Genomic DNA, 22,376 nt, shown 5'->3' on the forward strand with positions numbered 1-22,376 from the left:
AAATGCAATTCAAAGTGCTAATTTTTCAGTACATATAGAAAAAGAATGAGCGGATGACGAGCTAATTCCAAGAACCAGTTCCCCATTGGGTGGGCCCGTACTGAAATTTTGGGGCCTCCCGCAAACTGTTACTGCAAATTTGCCGCAAGCTTTGCAGTAAATTTGCAGCAAACTATTTGCCGCAAATATGTGGGTGGTCATTTTCAGATGCAAATTAGGTTTCTTGTGAACTTGCTGCAAATTTGCAGCAACAACTCCCTGCCGCAATTTGCTGCAAAACTCTTTGCAGCAAATTTGGAGCACAATGCTTGCAGCAAACTTGCAGCAAATTAATTTGAATTTTATTGAAAATTTGCTGCAAACTCCATACAGCAAATTATTTTGCATATTACTGCACATTTGCTGCAAATTACACATGCAAAATTTCCTTCAAAAGTTGGTATAATTCCACAACAGTCAGCACTGGAATAAACTTTACAATTTCAGTTATAGTAAGAAAACTAAATACATTATAATAGATAAGAGATACTGAAAACCAAAAAAGTAACACATTAAGTGACAGCTAGCAAATTTCTTGTATTGTACCACAAGTTTCAAAATTTTTATCTTCTCCAGAAATATAAGACAGTTGCAGGTCAATTTTTCAAATGCACTGTTGACCTTTAAAGTGAAAAAAATGAATAGATCATAGTGAGAGAAGCAAAATGCTTTTTCCCCGATGAAATTCGACTTATGGTTCTCGAGTTAGAGAATTTTTAATCATTTATTAATCCCTATACAAATAAACAAACAGGTGAGAAAGTATTATATTACATGATTGAATTCCCATGGCAGTTAAAAAGACACAAATAGGCACTGTAAATAAATAAATTTCACTTTCATATATTTAACATCTACAATTCTACAAACTCATTCATGTTAAAATTTTCCATGCATGTACATCTTTTCGTGCTCTTTCTGAATTTTGCCATTATTATCACATCAAACATAATGTTACCAAGGAAACGCAACATTGTTGCAATAGAGTCCACCTATTAGAGCCTATATTATGTGGTATATTGGAATTTTAGCTGATTTCATGAAAAATCTACATGACCATGCACATTTAGTTGAAAATAAACAAACGTCACATCAAAACAAGCTGAAATGCATGTTACCATGGAAATGCAACATTGTAGCAATAGAATCCACCTATTAGGAGCCTATAATGCGGTTATTATTGGAATTTCAGCTAATTTCATGAATAATCTACATGACCATGCACATTTGGTTGAAAATAAACAAACGTCATATCAAAACAAGCTGAAATGCATGTTACCATGGAAATGCAACATTGTAGCAATTTAGCCACAGGTTAAGAGAGATGACATAATAAAAGTATAGAATTTCTAAAAGCTCCTTGCAGATCTATTACTTAAAACATGTATCTATGTAAATTTACAATTGTCATGTAAGAAGTACTTTTAGTTTGAAATAATTTGAACATATGTTCCCATGGAAATGCAACTACGTAACAATATTTTGGGATCTTAACTCATACTATTGCAATGTATAGTTGTATGTAATACTGGTAACACACAATAACAGGTTGAAGTCATCCAAATCTTAGATATTTAATTTTATTTAATTCAAATCAAATTATCTAACAGTAGTTCTCTTTTTGGAGGATGTATGTGTTGGCCCTGAAAAGGACCGTTTGGTTTAATGCTGGGCATACATTTTATTATGGCATATTTGGCAATAAAATGACAAATGCAAATACAGTAACAGTACTAAGAACTTTGATAAGTTCTTAGTCATTAGGAAAGCTAACTGCAGGTGATTACAGATGATCCTTGACTCTGACTTCAATAAAGGGCAAGTAACTGTAACTTTAGATAGTCTTTACACTACTTTTGTTTTGTAGTTCAACTGCAACTTCTTGTACTACTTCCCTAAAGCATGCTGAAACCAACTATGTGCCATCCAACACAGCATGTATATTTGTAAAATACACTTTTTTGTTGTTGACATTGAATCCTAGTCTGCACCATAATTCACTTGACAACAAGAATAATGCGGTCTACACGTTCAGGCTGAGATGACTAGCTCAACACTGTGTGTCTTGCCATGATTCGAGGAGCCGGACAAAAAATGAAGTTGGAATTTTAAAAAGTGAAACGCTCATAAAGTCACAGCTACTAGCTCTTTACCATTTAGTCTTTGCCTATACCTGTAAAAAAACATAGACAGGTTTAGATGTTGTTCAACACTAACCTGTAAGCTACAGTGCATTGTACGTACCGTATACTATATTGATGGGATATAGCTTGGAGCAGAGCCACTACTCTGCTTTGAGGTAGTAGCGGGTCCTTGCTTATACCAAACAGTGAATGCAACGACATTTACTTGTCTGTTTCTATAATGAAAAGTTCTCATCAGTCGATATTTTTAGGTACAGATTTGCAGTAAGGGTGGACCATTTGATATCCGGGGGGGGGGGGGGGCTTGGAAGATTGGTGGAGAGCCATTATTTTTTTCCCATCTGCTTCACCATGAATTATTTTTTTTCTACAGGGCATATGCTGGCAACTTTTTTTTTCACTTTCCTTCTTCGAGATATATTTTTTTTTTTACCAAATTTCGGTGCAATGTTTGTTTGCTTGGTTTTTCACACCCAGTAACAAGATGCTGTTCTATCGCACACAGACTATATTCAAGAAACTAAATAAAGATATGTAAATACATGTACATTTTTGATTCACTTTACAAAAATATCAGTTTACAGATCTTATTTATACCATGGGTAACACACTGAAAATACAAATCAAACAACATGATTACTGAGTTCTACATTAAACGTTAACAAACTTACAGTGAAAACTTTTCTGAGAACATCACTGGTATCACCAGAAGAGATGATGGTATTCTACATATATTTGTAAAATCATGCACATTTATGGCATTTACTTGTGCTTGAAAAAATATGTCACTGTCTGACAAGTGTCCTGGTTTGAGTGATATTAGCAAGTTGAACAGTCCACTTGACTGACTGAGTCCACTTGACCCAGTTCACGGCAGGCTGTCTCTCTTCTTGTGGTATTTTGACAAAATCCATACATTCAGATTTACACATTTCTGGAAAACACTGGTGAGCAATTTCAATTTCAGCATACTTCCTCTAATCAGAAGGTCATGTATCTATTCGTTCATCGTTTAATAAATCTAAGTTATTGTTCCTCAAATTGTTCCTGAAATGGTTTATGCTTTATAAAACTCCAGAGCTACTGCTTGATTTTTATTGATGCTGCAGTGTGCATCGAACGATTGCCAAGATTTTTTTTTTCCGAGTCGCAATGGTCCATAATTGTTTTTTCATCAGCCACTTAAAGCCAGATTTTTTTTTTCGAGCAACTCCACCTGGCATCTTTTTTTTCCCCCCAATCTTCCAAGCCCCCCAGGATATCAAATGGTCCACCCCTAACAAAAAGTCTACGAGGTGTCCTTACAGACCATCATCAGACGCACATTTCGTTCGAAACTGTTTGCATTTTTGTATTATTCGCAGAAAATACAGGGTGTAACTTGCAAGACAGACAAGTCCCTGTTTTAAAAATTGTTTCCCTAAAAATTCAGTTTTCGATCCAACCATGATTTACCCAACTGGATTGTCAGAGGGTACACTTTTATTACATTATGTCACTACGGTATATACTATAGATGCACTCTTATATCCATGCAATGCTTTCACCAGCTTAACTGAAGGTGTCCATCATCTACCAGTAAGCTTACCAGTTATTATAATTTAAAAAGTCGATTGTCTGCTATGAAATAAATGAATATAAAATATAAATGAAAGATCAATTTTGTGTTGCTTACACTGGTCACGAAGTGCAATGGTACACAGTGTGTAGCATGTACTCCCTGGTAATGAAATAGTGGGCAATATGTCAATCATGTGTTGCTGCATATTTGCAGCAATAACCTTGTTTGCCGCAAATTTGCAGAAACTTAGTCGTTTACCGCAAATTTGCTGCAAAGTGATTTAAGGGTTTGCAGGAGGGTCACAGCTAGCTGCAAACTTCTGCAACTCCTTCCTGCAAGCTAATGCTTGCTGCAATTAGGCAAATTTTTAGTAGAAATAATTTTCGGTAAGGGGGGGAGGGAGTGGCCTTGATCATTTTTTGTAAAGAAGAACAGGAATCCTGTTCGTAATGTTGAACGTCAGCGGAAGCCAAACTTCTTGTTCAAGGTTCCGGAATCATACTCACCATTTCAGAGTCGCCGAAAAAAACCCCAAAAACGAGAAGTACTTGTATGTTATCAGTCGTTTGACACCCGATACATCTGTTGACCAACTGAAAAGTTTTATTAACGAAGTCTGTGGCCCGGACATCTTCCATGATGGCTGCAAGTTGAAGACTCGATTTGATACATACTCGTCTTTCAAAATTGACATTGATGCTAATAATGAGGAAAGTGCTGCGTTCTGAAATATGGCCTGTTGGAGTACTTGTAAGGCCTTACTACCCCTCAAAATCGGAGATGATGGCAAACCGTGGCGCTGTTCGCTCATCTGCTTCTAACAATTCTTCATGAACATACTTAACATTGCCAGTTATAACGTGAGGGGTTTGAACTCATCCAGAGAAGCCCTTACTTCAGTTCTTAAGTCTTGTGATATTTTATTAATTCAGGAGCATTGGTTGAACTATGATAACTTACACGTTCTCAGTAATCTACATAGTGACTTCACGTCAGTAGGTGTTAGTGCCATGGATAGTTCTCAAAAAGTTCTTTCTGGCAGACCATACGGAGGTGTCGGTATCCTTTGGCGAAAAAATATGAACAGCGTTTCTCCTATTCTTGTAGAATCTGAGAATCGTATAATAGGTATTCGCATTCAAATGGAAAGCAAACCTGATTTAATTATTTTCAACGTGTACTTTCCAACCGCGAAACTCTGATGTTGACGAATTTCAAAGAATTCTTGGCCTGTTACAGGAGACAATTGATAGATTAGACACCTGTTATTGTCTTGTGGCCGGCGATTTAATGCAGACCCGAATAGAGGTCAGAACGAATATGCTTTCCTAAACAGCTTTATCAATGATAATAATCTCGTCCTTGCTGATGTTGAGCGTTTACCTTCTAACACATTTACATACTTAAGTGATTCCTGCATGGCCCGTAGCTGGCTGGATCACATCATTTGTACCAAGTCAGTGAATAATATCTTGCAGTCAGTCAGAGTTCATTATGACATCATTGCATCTGATCATTTCCTGTTCTATTTTCGCTCAAAATTGCCATGTTACCAGACTTAAATAACACGAAACAAACACGTAGTCAAAAAACATGTTGGAGCAAAGCGTCCAGTACTCTGGTAACACATTATCAGGTACTTTGTGATGAACTTTTGTCCCGTTTCGATATTCCGATAACGGCCTTAAAGCATGTAAAGATCCAGCCTAATCATAGTACAGACATGTCAATTTTTATCCTGAAAGAGACTCTCAACTATATAAAAAACATAATACCCCTGTGTTTGTTACTTTCATGGATGCCTCTAAGGCCTTTGATTACGTTAGACATGACATTTTATTTGAAAAACTTTCAACTAGAGGCGACTACTACACCCATATCTGATTAGATTACTGTCATACCTTTACAGACATCAGGACTTTGTTATCAGATGGAATGCCTTTCTGAACCATTCCACTCAATAAACGGGGTTAAACAGGGAGGCATTACATCGCCGATACTCTTCACTGTTTATTTAGATAATCTTAGCAAATCACTTGCTTCTCTACCGTATGGTTGTCTCATTGGTGACTTTAAGATCAATCATCTGATATACGCAGATGACCTTGTTATTTTTTCCACCGCTTCTTAAGGGCAGCAAATGTTAGTAAACGCTTGTGGTCATTATGGAAATGAATGCTCAATACTCTTTAATGAGAAAAAAACTGTATGTATGCTAATACAACCGAATGTAAGGAAGCATCGACAAGCTCCGATATATTTGAATAATAGAATGCTTAACTATGTTTATGTGTATAAGTACCCTTGGACACCTAATAACTTATGACCTAAAAGATGACGATGACATTCAAGCTCAGACTTTAATAGTCGCCTGTTTTATGCGAGAGGCAATGCTCTTATTCGAGATTTTAAATTTGCATCGCTTTCAGTTAAAAATCACTTGTTACTGTTTTCTGTGATGTCCCTTATTGTACGTATCTTTGGTCTAATTTTTCTGTAAATGTTTTTAAGACAATGAGAAAAGCTTTTCATCAGGTTTATCGTAAATTGACAGGTTTCACATACAATCATGTGCAAAGTAACAGCCTTTTGTTTGTTAACTTATCGATTTTAACATTTGACGAACTGTTCAGAAAAAAGTCAGTAGGTTTTCTCAGTAGATTGCATATCTCTGATAACCCCCTTATTTCAGCAGTTCTGAATTTTTCCATTTTCACATGTAGTAAATTATGGAAAAACTGGTGTAATTGGATTTTTAACTCCTTTCTGTCATTTTATTTTATTTTTCTGTTTTTGTATATGGATTATTTTATCTGAAATAAATAATAATAATAATAATAATATACTATAATAATAATATAATAATAGTAATAATAATATTTGATGTAGATTAGAAAGAGTATTGATCCAAAACTGAACCCTTTGGCCACTTGTGACGTATTCTCCATTCAGATGATGCTCCATTTATGACTATTCACTGTTTTGTATTTGTCAATCATACTTTGACCCTCTGTAGAATATTTCCATTGATGCCATAATACTTCATCAAAGTTTTCAATCAATCTGGGGTGTGGTACTTTGAAAGTGCAAGGAATATAGATGTGAAGCTTTCGCCTAAATTTGGGTCTGATGAGTCTGTGTGTCACTGACAATTGCGAAATGCTTTCTTTTATTTGATGGAAAGGAAAGGTGCTGGTTTTACGGATGGTGGCGAGGAAGTTACAGGGAATACCTTTGTCAATAATATCACCAATGTCTTGTTCTCTCTGATGCCCCATCTTTCTAAAATTGAATGCAGAGGCTACAAGTGACCATTTCTGTTTGGTGTTTTCTTTCAAAACAGAGACCTTTCAGCAAAACTATGACATTCCATCAGAGCAAAGGCATTACAAGAGACTTGAAAAAAACGTACAAGAACTTGAGGACAAAAGACTGCTACTGTATACTGTTATAGTGTACCCATTCCTCAAACTGTCAAGGCTGTCAAGTTGCTGTGCAATGGTATTGACATGTGGACACTTTGAATGCACAAGAAAGAAATCTAAAACTAATAAGAGAAAGCAAACGTCAAAGAATGACTCTTTATTTTGATCCATTTGATCCATTTGTTATGAAAATGCATACAGTGATCATACAGTGTGTCACACTGTGACAGGAGTATTCATGTGGTTTGAGAAAAATTGTCCAATAATGGCAAACAGATTTTGTGTTAAATTTTCTGTGTGTGTTTTTTAGTCGCTTTTCCGCGTACCTTTTAGGATTTCGAGTGGACGCAAAACAAAGAATTTACTTACCGTGAGTTTTGCCCTATAGGGTTTTATAACCCCTTAAAACTTCCAAAATATGCTGTATTTGGTACATACTGACTTCAAACAATATGTTACAATCGTGGCAATCTGTAGACAATCCTACTATGCCTTCAGTGTGAATAATCTTGCAGGTATTTGAGTTGACGGTGTGTAGTGTCTCTTCCTCACAGCATGATTGATCTGGTAGACAAATACTGCCATGGCGGACAAAGAAGAGACTTCAGAGGAACTAAACCCATCCATAGAATATCAAGATGGGGGGACGGGACCCCCAAAGGGTAAGAAACGCAAGATCGAAGAGGGCTCTCCATTTGAAAGTGAATCTGAATCTGAAGATAACAAAGCTGATGATTCTGGGAGCGACTCTGGGGCCAGAATGAAGAAACAGAAGTTTGAAGAAGAGGATAATGGGAGAGAATTGGAGGGAAGTGATGAAGAAAGTGATGATGATGATGGTGACGGTGATGAAGACGATGACGATAAAGGTACCAAAACAATATCAAGTTGGATATTTCTGTGGCTGTGTTGCTATATTTGCAAATTATATCACATCTCATTAAGAAAGCAAATGAAAGGCTTGTTCCTGTAACCTTTGCATCCATATTTCCCTTCACAACGGTCCCCAACCATGTTTGAAAAAAAATCAGGCTGTTGCAAAGACCTATTATGGTGATAGGTTGTTAGTCTTCAAACTCACTTTGTTTATCAAATCCAATGGCTGGCTGTCTTGGTGTATTTGCATGGACTTAGCAAAAAATTGCTAATTGTTTTGTTGAATCTATGAGTTGGATTGCGGTCAGTCAAAAAGTTACATACATAAGAGCTGTAAATACAGTGTCTATATTAGGTCAGCCATTTTGCTGAGGTCAGGGAACACTGGTAAATGATTTGAAAACCCCAGTAACATTTCTGCTGTCCCCTAATATGATTACATTGATATATCAAGGGAAACCCAGTAAAATGACTGCTGAACTCTGGTAACATTTCTGCTGCCCACAATCTGATTGCAGTGTTTTTGCTAAGGTTGGGGGACATTGGTAAATGATTTAGGAACCCTGGTAAAATTTCTGTTGTCTGCTAGTATGACGGCACTGATATACAAAAGGTAACCATTGTAAAATGACTGGGGAACCCCGGTAACATTTACCTAGGTACCGCCCTTAACACAAACACTGGATTGTATGGGTACACCAAGGAAACTTTCCCTTACCGAAATTTTAGGCCTCTCGCAAACTGTTACTGCAAATTTGCTGCAAGCTTTGATATAAATTCCGGTACGCTCTGTCAATTTTGAAAAATATTGCTGACAAAATGTGAACTTTGACTTACACAGGGTTATCTGCATTTTAATAATATGAACATTGGATTGTTAATGGAATGAGCAGAATAACATGTGAATTCATGTTTTTGATAAGGTGTTTTGTTCAAGAAATGATCTAAAATATTCCTCAGCATTGTTGCTTCCGTGGCAGCTACTTGGTTTTATGACAACCAAATTAGAAAAAAAGAAAATTAAAAACAGGTTGGCTTTCACCAATTTCAATTCCTAATGTTTAAAACTTTCACCGTGAGTCTGCATTCAACATCATCAAATGAAAATGTATGCTGAACTTGTGCATGTACATGTACATCTTACTTTCCAGAAATATCTGGATATCTGCAAATGATGTACAATTAAACTTCTAGATATATATCACTTTGCCAATTATCTGCTCCTCTGATTTCCTGTTCACCATTTCTAACTGACATCTTTGCTTGTCTTTGTGTGCATCATATGTATCAGTGAGACATAACGAAAAACGTATTCATATTTAGTAATTAACTTTTCTTCAGAAATTTACAACCAGATATGTTTATTGCTACCCTTTCCAAAAGTGTGCCACTTGCAGTCCCTGCAAATCATTCTTTTTATAGTCACATAACCCTGAAATGATTTGCTATATCATCAATTAAATGTCCACTACAGTTCCTGCAACTTGTTAGACTGGATATGTCTATAGTGTATAAGCATGCATGTATATATTAGGGGGGGTCCATGGAAAAAACACACAAAAGATGAGGGGGGGGCCATAGATTTTTTCTATAATTTACTAGGGGGGGCCGTGGAAAAAAATCACCCAGAAAATAGAAAATCCTCCACCCTCCCCCTGGAAGTAAATTCTGAATCGTCCCTTAGGAGAACGGTGACGCCTCAAAGTTTGACAACCTATTCACACATACGCAGAGCTTGTATGCAATTTTTGCAGTGCTGTGGTGGGATCTGGAGGCTGTGTTTACAAACATCAGGGAAGGTGACAAGCTGCTATTGTAATTTTGAAATTTACTGATGCTACACAGGACTGGAGATTCTCATGATTCATTATGATAATTGTACCGCTGTGATTCCCCGGGGAAGGCAAAATATCCCCCATGTTTAGACAGATTCACAGACTGTTGTAAAAATTCTGAAAACATGTTTATAACACCATTCCTCTCTATCCCCATTTTTAAATTAGTTGGAAAATTATGCTTGAGTAAGATTGAGATTATATGTCATGCATATTTATTACCTGACGTCATATGAATTATTTATCGCTACTGAAACCCTGCAAGGTTTACAAGTCTGTGGGGAAAAGCATTCACCCCACTATCTGAGCACCAGCCCACCACCTAGCCTTGCAGTCTGCAGAAGTTTATTCCTTCAATTTATTAATTTTTGATATTTATATGCCCACAGACTTGGAGCAAGTCTACAGAGTGCAAAATGTAGTCAGTTTTGTATTGGAAAAAATTGTTCCTTGTTCTATTGGCAGCCTTGTATACATGGAGTGCATTTGGGGAAATTCCAAAATTTAATTTCTTGTACATAAATGCCCTTATCACACTTATGTTAACCATATTAATTAATGATTAATGTAATTAATATTTAGAAATAATGGGTGATGCCCTGACCATTATTATTCATTTATGGCCAAGGGCAAGCGGAAAGTCAAGAATTAACAAGGCTTGGCGAGCATGCTTATTTTGGCTTTCAGTCTTGCCCAAGCGTATAGATAAATGTTAATGGTCGAGGCAGAGTCTTGTATTTTCATGATATTATCAACAAACCCTAGAAAACCATCAAGATTTACAAAAATTTCCCATGTGAAAATAAAGCACACCTAGCAATGGTATACCACGAGATTTTGACCAGTTCACGACATATATGCACGAGCGATAGCGAGTGTATATATGGAGTGAACTGGTCAAAATCTCGTGGTATACCGTCGCTGGGTGTGATTTATTGCTATTATATCATAATAGTATATTGAAATTGTGGTGTGGAACGTCAAAAAAACGGATTTTTGCTCAAGCTGAGAGCTCGAGCGTGTGCCAGCCGTGGTATATCGCCAATATACCACGGTTCTTTTCGCGTCTCGACCAATCGGATCGCTGTATTTACACCATCAATATACTGGTTTGATATAATATATATTATTGCCTAAATATATGGGTTTATGTGCCCGAGAACAGGTGACAATATGCCTGACGCCAGGAGGGCAAATTGTCTCCTGCTGCGAGGGCACATAAACCCATGTATTCAGGCAACAATATTTTTATTACATGCCTCTTCATGGTTACAAATGCTATATGACATTTACAATGTAGTTATATGCAGGACATTTTCAACAATTTTACCATTATCGACCAACATCAAACAGATTTTAACGAAAGTAAAAAAAAAAAGTGTGTGCATGTATATTTTACATCTATCATTAAGCGTCTACTTAGATGTAGAAAACATTGAAGTGCTTCACTGGCCTGGGTCACCATGGAAACCAGTCAGTACATCGTTAACCGACCCACTAACTACCCAGATATTCCTTTTCAAGTCAATTCACTGATTTGCACTCACATCAAGGCATGTAATAGGCAATGCACGGTCATGCCCACCCTAAAAATTTGGCAAATCTGGAGATTTTTTAGTCCCCACGGACACCGTCCGGGGGGACTTATAGGTTTGGTCATGTCCGTGCGTCCGTCCGTGCGTCCGTCCGTGCGTCCGTCCGTCCGTCCGTCCGTTCACGCAGATATCTCAGAGACGCCTGGAGCGATTTCATTCAAACTTGGTACAAGGATAGTACCCTACCTCATACAGATGCACGTCGATTTGTTTCAAAATGCGATCAAATTTGGCGGGTGTTAGAGGACTTTTAGTTTTCACCTCCATAGACTCCCATGTATAAGGCAGTCAGTCCATAGCTCCCATGTATAAGGCCGTCCATAGACTCCCATGTATAAGGCGGTCCATAGACTCCCATGTATAAGGAAGTCCATAGACTCCCATGTATAAGGAAGTCCATAGACTCCCATGTATAAGGCAGTCCATAGACTCCCATGTATAAGGCAGTCCATAGACTCCCATGTATAAGGCGGTCTATAGACTCCCATGTATAAGGCAGTCCATAGACTCCCATGATAAGGCAGTCCATAGACTCCCATGTATAAGGCAGTCCATAGACTCCCATGTATAAGGCGGTCCATAGACTCCCATGTATAAGGCAGTCCATAGACTCCCATGTATAAGGGAGTCCATAGACTCCCATGTATAAGGCAGTCCATAGACTCCATGTATAAGGCAGTCCATAGACTCCCATGTATAAGGCGGTCTATAGACTCCCATGTACAGGGCTCGACATAAGCGCTAGCCCACTAGCCCGAGGCTAGTAAATTTCAAGAGGACTAGTAAAAATGTCTTCGGAGGTAGTCCTGCGGACTAGTGCAATTTTCAAGTTCCGTAGCTGGGAAAGTTTATCGCTACAAAACTAATGGGACGCCGGGCCACTCATACGATAAGAATGAACCAAGCCTCGATCATTTTATATAAAAATAAACTAACTTTTACCCAAACAAATTGGACAGTGAAACAGTGAAGCAAACTTTATTGATCACCAACTTAAAATGAAAACAGTTTACCTGCTACGGAGAATCAAATTGTACTGTACATGCCAGTAACATGGCCCCGGGAACATGGCTCAATGAACGCTGGCTCAACGCATGTATGCAACGTCTGCACGTGGTGTATTTTGGTTTGCTTGAAGCTCATCACTTCGCCTAAAAACATGAGCAACCCCACAATTTCGTTCAAACACTGTATCCTTGCCTTTCAAAGAAGATTTTTCTCAAGATTTCTTCAGGGGCATTCCCAAACAACACCTCCGATAGTTCGTAGCCAGCTTGACCCTGCTTTAGAATGCCTCCACATGCTGACCTCCATATATAGTCAAGACCCCCTAGCTTGATTGAAGCTGATCTTAAAAAGAGCCATCTAGCTTGCCAAAACAGTGCTATGGCAAGTTGCTACTGCTTGTACAGGTGAGGGAATTCCTCACAGATAATAACTTGGTGCTAGCAACTTATTGTTTTGCCATTTTAGTGGAAAAGTGTAAATTATTGGGGCAATAACAGTGAAGTGAACCTTTAAACAGTAGTGAAAAAACAACGTATGAAATGGGTGTATCAGACTGTTGTATCCAATCATTTCTGGGAGTCATTGGTTATTTTTGTGCTAATCACATTTTGTTATAAAATTATAAAAGACACAAGCACATGAAATGGTGAAATGCAACATTTTTACGATTAAAAACAAAATTTTTCACAAACCATTATTACAAATGAGAGGTCCTCCCCACAAGCTGGTCAATTTTAATATGTGATAATATGTCAAAAATATGAAGGCACTCCACTGGAACATTTGTGAATGGCTGTATGAATTTCAGTTCTGGAGAAACAAATCTGTCCCCACCGTGAACAAACATGTTCTTTGCAAATTAATGGCGCACTACCTGAGGTATGAAGGATTTTCCAACAAATTCATCCCTACCTCTGATTTTATTCTTGATGGCAATAGGCTATTTTCATGACCTCTCCTCCTACACAGGACATTTCATTCAGGTTATTTTTGTAGTTTATATATGATTCAAAGTTAAACATTTTGCAGTAAGCAAATGTGCTAGTCTTGCATGAAAGTTAGTTATTGGGTTAAAAAACATTTGTGACAAAAAATATGAGAATGGTCATATACACCTCTTTACAACATGAGAGCAACATTTGGCTTTGCTTTAGCAGGACTAGTAGATTTCATTTAGGACTACTAAAAATGAGCTGCTACTAGTCCTTCGGGCTAGTGGATGATTTGACCTACGTCGAGCCCTGATGTATAAGGCAGTCCATAGACTCCCATGTATAAGGAAGTCCATAGACTCCCATGTATAAGGCAGTCCATAGACTCCCATGTATAAGGCAGTCCATAGACTCCCATGTATAAGGCCAAGAAAAATAAAAATGTAGTTTCTCATAGCATTCATATTGCAAAAAGGATGCAGTGAGACAGTTTTAGTCCCCACAGATAAAGTCCAGGGGGCTCATAGATTGGGTCATGTCAGTCCGTGAGTCCATCCATGTGAGTCCATCCGTTCACGCAGATATCTCAGACACTTTGACAAATGTCACGTGACCTTGGTGACCTTTGACCTCAAATATACATATTTGTCCATAACTCAGTAATCACTAATGCTACACCCTTCATATTTGGTATGATGGGACAGCTTATGACGCCACATATTGTTCCTCATTAATTATGTGCATATCTAATTTTGAGCGAGCCAATAGAGCCAGAGGTCTGATTTTTGGTTTGTAGGGATAACTTAGCAATACAATTTTTTGACAAAATGTCACGTGACCTCAATGACCCTTGACCTCAAATATACATATTTGTGCATAACTCAGTAACCACAAGTGCTACACTCTTCATATTTGGTATGAAGGGACACCTTATGACGCCACATATTGTACCTCATTAATTATGCACATATCTAATTTGAGCGAGCCGATAGAGCTAGAGGTCTGATTTTTGGTATATAGGGATAACTTAGCAATACAATTTTTTTGACAAAATGTCACGTGACCTTGGTGACCTTTGACCTCAAATATACATATTTGTCCATAACTCAGTAACCACAAGTGCTACACCCTTCATATGTGGTATGATGGGACACCTTATGACGCCACATATTGTTCCTCATTAATTATGTGCATATCTAATTTTGAGCGAGCCAATAGAGCTAGAGGTATGATTTTTGGTATGTAGGGATAACTTAGCAATACAATTTTTTGACAAAATGTCATGTGACCTCGGTGACCTTTGACCTCAAATATACATATTTGTCCATAACTCAGGAACCATTAATGCTACACCTTCATATTTGGTATGATGGGACACCTTATGACGCCACATATTGTACCTCATTAATTATGTGCATATCTTATTTTGAGCAAGCCAATAGAGGTAAATGTACGATTTTTAGTATATAGGGATAGACTATAGGATAGAAATTTTTTGACAAAATGTCATGTGACCTCTATAACCTTATACCTACAATACACGATAATGTCAATAAATAAGTAACCACAAGTGCTATGTCCTTTATATTGAGTAGGTTGGAAGAACTTATGACAACACATGCTTAACCTCGTTAATTATGCCCATATATAATTGTGGCCAAGCCAATAGAGCTGGAGGTCTGAATTTTGGCATATATGGATTAATTAGCAATACAATGTTTGTTTTTTTTTCAAAATGTCACGTGACCTTGATGACCTTTGACCTTCAATATGCATATATATGCATATCTCAGTAACCACAAGTTCTTTACGCTTTGATTTTGATAGGATAATAGACCTTAAGTGTCACATCTTGTACCTCATTTATTATGCACATATGTATTTCTTGGCTGGCCAATACAACTAGAGGTCTGATCTTTTTTCCTGATTTAGAACCATAACTTATACATGCCTCTTGTTTCAAATTGGGAACAATGACATAGACCTATGTGTCCATAGATCTGAACATATACACTCCAGTGATACTTCTTAATGACCTCATTTCCCTGCCCCATCAAGACTAATACTCCTATTACAAGTGGGGACTATGTCATTGACAATGACTTGTTTTAAAAAGTATAATTTGGCCCACAAGTGCTTCATTTTATTTTTGTAATTGATTATTAGCTCCCATATATGCATATGTATATATGCAAATGGGAGGTATTCTTGTATGGTGGAAAAATTTCTCTCCTTTTGTTCATGCTCTGACTGATCGGAGTAAATAAAATAAATGGTTATATAACCTAACCTAGCCTCTGTGCTTTATTAATTTACACCCCATTACAAGGACGTATATCTCTCATACACACGTTATAATTAATTAGTCAAAACAACTAGTTATGCTAATCAGTGGACTTATCAGGGATTTTACGGGTTGGTCAACATCGCGAAAGATTGGAAAGGTTACCTCCTTTTTCATTTACATCTCTTTCTTTGCAATGTTGACCAACTCTTGATAAGTCCACGGATTAGCATAATTAGTTGTGTCAATGACTAATTAATTACAAGATGTGTATATGAGAGATAAACATCCTTGTAATGGGTGAATTAAGAGGCTAGGTTAGATTATATAACCGTTTATTTTATTTACTCCGATCAGTCAGAGCATGAAGACACAGTCCCTATATCCATATAGAGGGACTGTGATGAAGAAAAGGAGAGGAACTGATAGAGAAAACTGTAGAAAAAGTCAATAATAAGCTCATTAATACTGTCTGGGTGGCCTGTCCTGATAGGTGGTACTGTATGCCATAGTCGCTACATAACACTGATCACGTGGTGTGACATAATAGTTTTACGGAAGATGTTGACTGAAATGATGTCAACTTTGCCTCTACCAACTCTATAAGCTTCCTCAGTAACATAACTTCGTGGCTAACAACGGAAGCTGTTGACGGAAATGACGTCAACTAAAGCTTCCTCAGTTACATAACTTCGTCGCTAAAAATGGCTTGTCCCAGTTTGTTGGTCTAATCATTATCATAATAATGATTACCTTTTGATTCAGATGATGAAAGTGATGATAATGAGAAGGAGGATGGAGAGGATTCCAAAGATAAAACAGATGAAAATGGAGAGGCTGTGGAGTGTGATGAGAAAGCTGACTCCTTGTCTGATGTTGACACTGAGAAATGCCCTGTCTGTTTAAATCAATTTAAAGAACAAGATGTTGGAAATCCAGAGAGCTGTGATCACGTATTTTGTCTTGAATGCATCAAAAAATGGTCCAATGTAAGTAGTGTTTTCATGTCGATGTCTTTGTCACAAGAAATCAGAATTCTGATGTTTGTTAATCATTGTTTCTGCATTATTATCATGCAATCAGGCCACTGTATTTCATGGTAGTGGCATTGTCTTCTAAGCGAGTGCAAAGATCACTTCTTTCATCCAACTTGGATCTTTCAACCGTAGGGAAACAAGACGATGTTGCTTCAAGCATGTTTTATGAGTAATTTATGGACAAATGCACTTACCTTCAGTGTGATAAAAATTCAAACTTCATTAAATTAAACTTCATTGATAGAAATTCAGAAACATTGTCGTGATCTGAAATTGATTTTGAAGTGAATGACAGAAAATACATAGATAACCATGACATCTTTTGATTCCTTTTTCTTTTTCAAGTGCGATAGAGAATTAATTTGCTTTTTTGCAAGTTGAATATTGTATGAGAGAGTCTCATTCTGTACCACATGACATATGAGAATATGAGGAATTTAAGGCCAATGAAGCTGCCAGTAACTTGTATTAATACATATGTACCACAGTTTACTTGCATCGAAGCTCGCGCGTACTACCGGTATTTGCACTGCAGTGCAATAAATGTTTTCCTCATTATACCAAAAGTGACATTAGCATATCATTTGCATGGTGATTTGACCTAGTTCAGCTGCGGAAGTCGCCTTGCTACCGTCCTCGCTATGGCGATTGTAGCTGTGGGTCCGTAGCTGTATGTTTTGATGATTTATCCCCTGCAGTAATTCCGTAAAATTATAGAGTTCACTATGTAAACTCGCTTGGTTTGAGTAAACTTCATTGCATATCTTATGGCGATATTTTCCGGAAATTGCCGAACTCGCCCCGTTTTGGTGTAAGTAGCTGTGACGTCACTAATAGGACGCGCGATGGTGACTTAGTGCATTGACATGGTGATAGTGATAATTTCATGAGTGAAAGCAGTGCAACTGATAATGTCATCGTCACAGAAGATATGAAAAAGCTGTTCAGAATTTACAGGCCTGCAGATTTTAACAGTCGGGACCTTAACCTAAACGAGAACAAGAGCGGAACTCTTGTTGACAATCTATGACGAGCCCATGCCCACTGTGACCACAGTCAAACACACCATCACCGGCACCAGTGCACTACAGTCCAACACACACAACCGCAAGCTACCAAAATATGAATAAAAGTCTGGAGTTGCCATCCCGCCTCATTATTACTTCTCAACATAAATTGCCTCGTTCAAAAGCTTTATATAAAATTTGAATTTCACCATGACGTTTTTAGATAAATATAGTAGAGATCAAGTTGAAAATTGTCCACCGTTTAACACATGATATCTTTCCGATCCACAGCTGGAAGTGGAACCGGCTGAGGGTCATGTTGGCATAAAAACCAAAATGGCATTCTCGCCACAAAATCTTCAGTTTGGCGTTATAAAACCTCACATGAAGTTTGGCACTTTTAAAACCATGTCCAGCCAAATTCTCTGGAAGAGATAAATTAAAGTTGATATGATGTAAATATCGAGCACACTGGCACCCGAGGCCGGGCGGCTCAGCTGGCCATTTCTGTGACGGAGCATGGAGGTAGTACTACCACCATGGACGGAGTGATCAGCTATGCTTTCCGAGGTTTTTTCTTGATTAAAGTGTCAGCGATACAAAGCACAGTGTTCATTGTTTTATGACTGCGAAATTCTCAAAGAAGCTAAAATATTTTAGGGGAGACTCTAAGTCGGGCAGAAGAAATAACAGATGATGACAACGCGACCGCTTCGTCGACAGTATGAAACCATTTTGCTGCACGTTGTGCCACTGGCAGTGCCGTCCTGCCTATCGTTCAGTCTCACAAAGAGTCAGTCAATCAGTACGTAAACTTTTTAGGAATAAGTTAGATATCTCCTAATTAATATTACTAATTATAGAATCACACATACATGAGATTTAGTACTTGTATATACTTGTATTTTTTTATTTACAATCACTTTCGTAAAGCAGCTGAATCAGCGTTCAGCACTGGTGGATGTAAACACGGCCTGGGACACGGCCAAACCTGTCGCAGTCTTGCTGCTGTTCTCGCTCTCGTCCACAGTTCATGATGATACACGCTAACGCTTTCTGGTGACAATTGGTCGTACTGGTACAGCACTGTGATCACATAATCGATGTAGTAGCTCCAGGAATTACATTCTATCTTACCGTTCATCTGGTGTCCGAACCGTGTGTATTCGCGAACGGTCACAAGGCCAAGGCACGGCATGCAAGGCACTCGAAAATATGCACCGCAGAAAACGCTTGTCTGAATGCCTCTTTTCCGACCTTTCTTGTAATATGGGCAAATACGGCATCCTAAAATGCATGTTAATCTGGCAATGGCTGCGGTTACCTTAGCCACCAAAAGGGTAACTTCTCACCATGTTGAGCCACAGCAAAGCATTCGCTATGGCCGTGGTGAACACGCTCACTCGTATGTTCAATTAGTAACGTCATTTCCGGTGGCAATGCCCGCGAATTCCGAAACGACCCGAATATCAGCCAACTTCAAAATCGCACAAAATATTGCATTTTTAGCTACTATAGACTATAGTCTGTAGTAGCTATTGGGATGGGTATCTGTCTGTTGTCAGTCTGTATGTATGTATGTATGTATGTATGTATGTATGTCCGTTTGTGAGGCGTCCGTCCACTCAAATATCTTGAGAACCGCAGTACTTATTGATTTGATATTTGTTGTGTTGATGAAAAATATGATTTTGAAAAACTGGTTTTTTTAATTTGTTGATATTGTTGAAAATAGGGAAATTAATGCCAAAAAAGGCGTTTTTGGTAAAAAATCTTCTTCTTCATAACCGCTGGTCAGACAGCTTTGTTATTTGGTATACAGGTCCCTAGGGACAACCCAACTTAGATTTGTTCAAATCGTGATGAAATATGCAAATCTGTATTTTTAAAGAATTTTTTTGGTCATTTTTGATCAAAATTTGACTTACATTGTATGTAATTCTTGTACTGTATAAACCCTATCAATTCACCCAGAAAAAATAATTAATATGATTTTAAATAATTGAATGAATTAGGAAATCATCAAAGCCAAAATAATTTTAGTATAGAATTATCAGAAAGTTCAACTTTTTTTGACAGTTCATAGTGAAATGCTTACCATCTTGGAGGATTAAAACATGTAAAGGCAACTTTCCTGAATCCCAACTTTGACATACATGTATTCTGAACTGTCATTATTGTACCAGGGTTTTACATCACTTTTAACTTTTGAGAGTCCATGGGACTCCTGGTGTTAGAAAATGGGAGTCCTACATCAAAATATGGGGGTCCCAATTTATTTCACAAAAATGTTTTATAGTTTATCAATGCCATGGTCTTCACTGTGTTCAATTAGTATTAAAACACACAGCAAATAGTTGCATATTTCTTAAAATAATTCCTACATGAAAATTCTAGTTCATACTGAGGGCCCTCATTGATCAATTCAAAGAACATTATTCATGATATTATCTCATAACTTTAATGACAAGTTCACAACGTGAAATTTGAACAAATATTCAAATTTGTCAAATTGACAAGAAGGTAAGTAATTTCATACTCTGAAATGGCATACACCTAGCAAGTCCAGTAGGTTTGAGTTCACACTCTGCCAGCAGCTCCTTCAGCAAATAACCTAGCAGTGTTCATGAAGTCAAAATCATCTATGATGGGGCCAACCAGTTTGATGAACATTAGTCTATTAAGCCTTTGAGGATTGAGTCTATTTCTGCCCTCTGTTTGATGGCATTTTGTACTGAAAAGCCCCTTTCACATGGGGCAGAAGACACTGGTATGACAAGAGCAATTTTAGCTAGGATGGCAAAATCAGGATACTCCTCTGTAAAATCAGTTAGCAACAGCTTGATATACATATCAAAATTCAGTGCCTCCCTATGAGATCTTGTGAAGTGTTTGTAAACAAGGAAGTGTGCCCTAGCTCTATCAGCATCAATACCTGGTGTATTGTTATAATGAATCACAGTTGATCAAGCTGGTTGACCCCATAGTCAGGTAGGTTGGCCACATTTTCAGGATATCTGTGTGGGTTGAGAATCACATCAAAACACTCCAGAATATTCATCTCATCATCTGGAAATCTGCTATCTAAATTCTGCAGCAGTTTGTTGATATAATTTTCTCTTGCATCACAGAACCTCTGTCTGAGTGGCTGATTGTCAGTGATTTGAATGTTTTTAGTCCCCACGGACACCGTCCGGGGGGACTTATAGGTTTGGTCATGTCCGTGCGTGCGTGCGTGCGTGCGTGCCTCCGTCCGTCCGTCCGTTCACGCAGATATCTCTGAGATGCCTGGAGCGATTTCATTCAAACTTGATACAAGGATTACTTCATATGTCATACAGATGCACGTCAATTTGTTTTGTGATACGATCCAATATGGCCGCCAGGCGGCCATTTTATTACGATTTTTTCATGTACAGAGCCATAACTCAGGCATGTTCCAACCGATTTTATTCAAAGTTGGTACAAGGACATCGACCAATGTCATAGATATGCACGTCAATTTGTTTTGTGATACGATCCAATATGGCCGCCAGGCGACCATTTTATTACGATTTTTTCATGTACAGAGCCATTACTCAGGCATGTTTCGACCGATTTTATTCAGAGTTGGTACAAGCTTATTGACAAATGTCATAGCTGTGCACGGCAATTTGTTTTGTGATACGATCCAATATGGCCGCCAGGCGGCCATTTTATTACGATTTTTTCATGTACAGAGCCATTACTCAGGCATGTTTCGACCGATTTTATTCAGAGTTGGTACAAGGACATTGACCAATGTCTTAGATATGCACATCAATTTGTTTTGTGATAGATCCAATATGGCCGCCAGGCGGCCATTTTATTACGATTTTTCATGTACAGAGCCATAACTCAGGCACGTTTCAACCGATTTATTCAGAGTTGGTACAAGGACATAGACCAATGTCATAGATATGCACGTCAATTTGTTTGTGATACAATCCAATATGGCCGCCAGGCGGCCATTTTATTACAATTTTTTCATGTACAGAGCCATAACTCAGGCACGTTTCAACCGATTTTATTCAAAGTTGGTACAAGCTTATTGACAAATGTCATAGCTGTGCACGGCAATTTGTTTTGTGATACGATCCAAAATGGCCGCTGTGCGGCCATTTTATTACGATTTTTTCATGTACAGAGCCCAGTGATCTCCCCAGGATTTTCTGATAGAGTGGCGGCTAATTTGCATAACAATAAATGTAATTGTTATGGTAATGAGTTTCTATTGTTTACCAAAAATTATAGAGTGGCGGCCACCACTCTTTAATAGCTCTGGGGAGAACACTGGAGCCATAACTCAGGCATATCTCAACCGATTTTATTCAAAGTTGGTACAAGGACATTGACCTATGTCATACATATGCACGTCAATCTGTTTTGTGATACGATCCGATATGGCTGCCAGGCGGCCATTTGATTACAATTTTTTCATGTACAGAGCCATTTCTCAGGCATATCCGCATGTTTTGACCAATTTTATTCAAAGTTGGTACAAGGACATCGACCAATGTCATAGCTATGCACATCAATTTGTTTTGTGATGCGATCCAATATGGCCGCTGTGCGACCATTTTGTTACGATTTTTTTCATGTCCTGAACCATAAC

General features: G+C 37.9%; 1 protein-coding gene across 3 annotated transcripts in view; it reads left to right on the forward strand.

Annotated features, from left to right (window-relative positions):
- The window catches only part of LOC139137181 (PHD and RING finger domain-containing protein 1-like), a 153,942-nt gene that overhangs the window by 44,182 nt on the left and 87,384 nt on the right, over positions 1-22,376 (forward strand). For all 3 annotated transcript variants that reach the window (XM_070705169.1, XM_070705162.1, XM_070705185.1), the window contains exon 2: positions 7,724-8,038. In XM_070705169.1, coding sequence (XP_070561270.1) covers positions 7,753-8,038 — 286 coding nt within the window. In that variant the 5' untranslated portion in view covers positions 7,724-7,752. The remainder of the gene's footprint in view (positions 1-7,723; positions 8,039-22,376) is intronic.

The sequence above is a fragment of the Ptychodera flava genome, chromosome 1, assembly GCF_041260155.1.
Source record: "Ptychodera flava strain L36383 chromosome 1, AS_Pfla_20210202, whole genome shotgun sequence".
Classification (NCBI taxonomy): domain Eukaryota; kingdom Metazoa; phylum Hemichordata; class Enteropneusta; family Ptychoderidae; genus Ptychodera; species Ptychodera flava.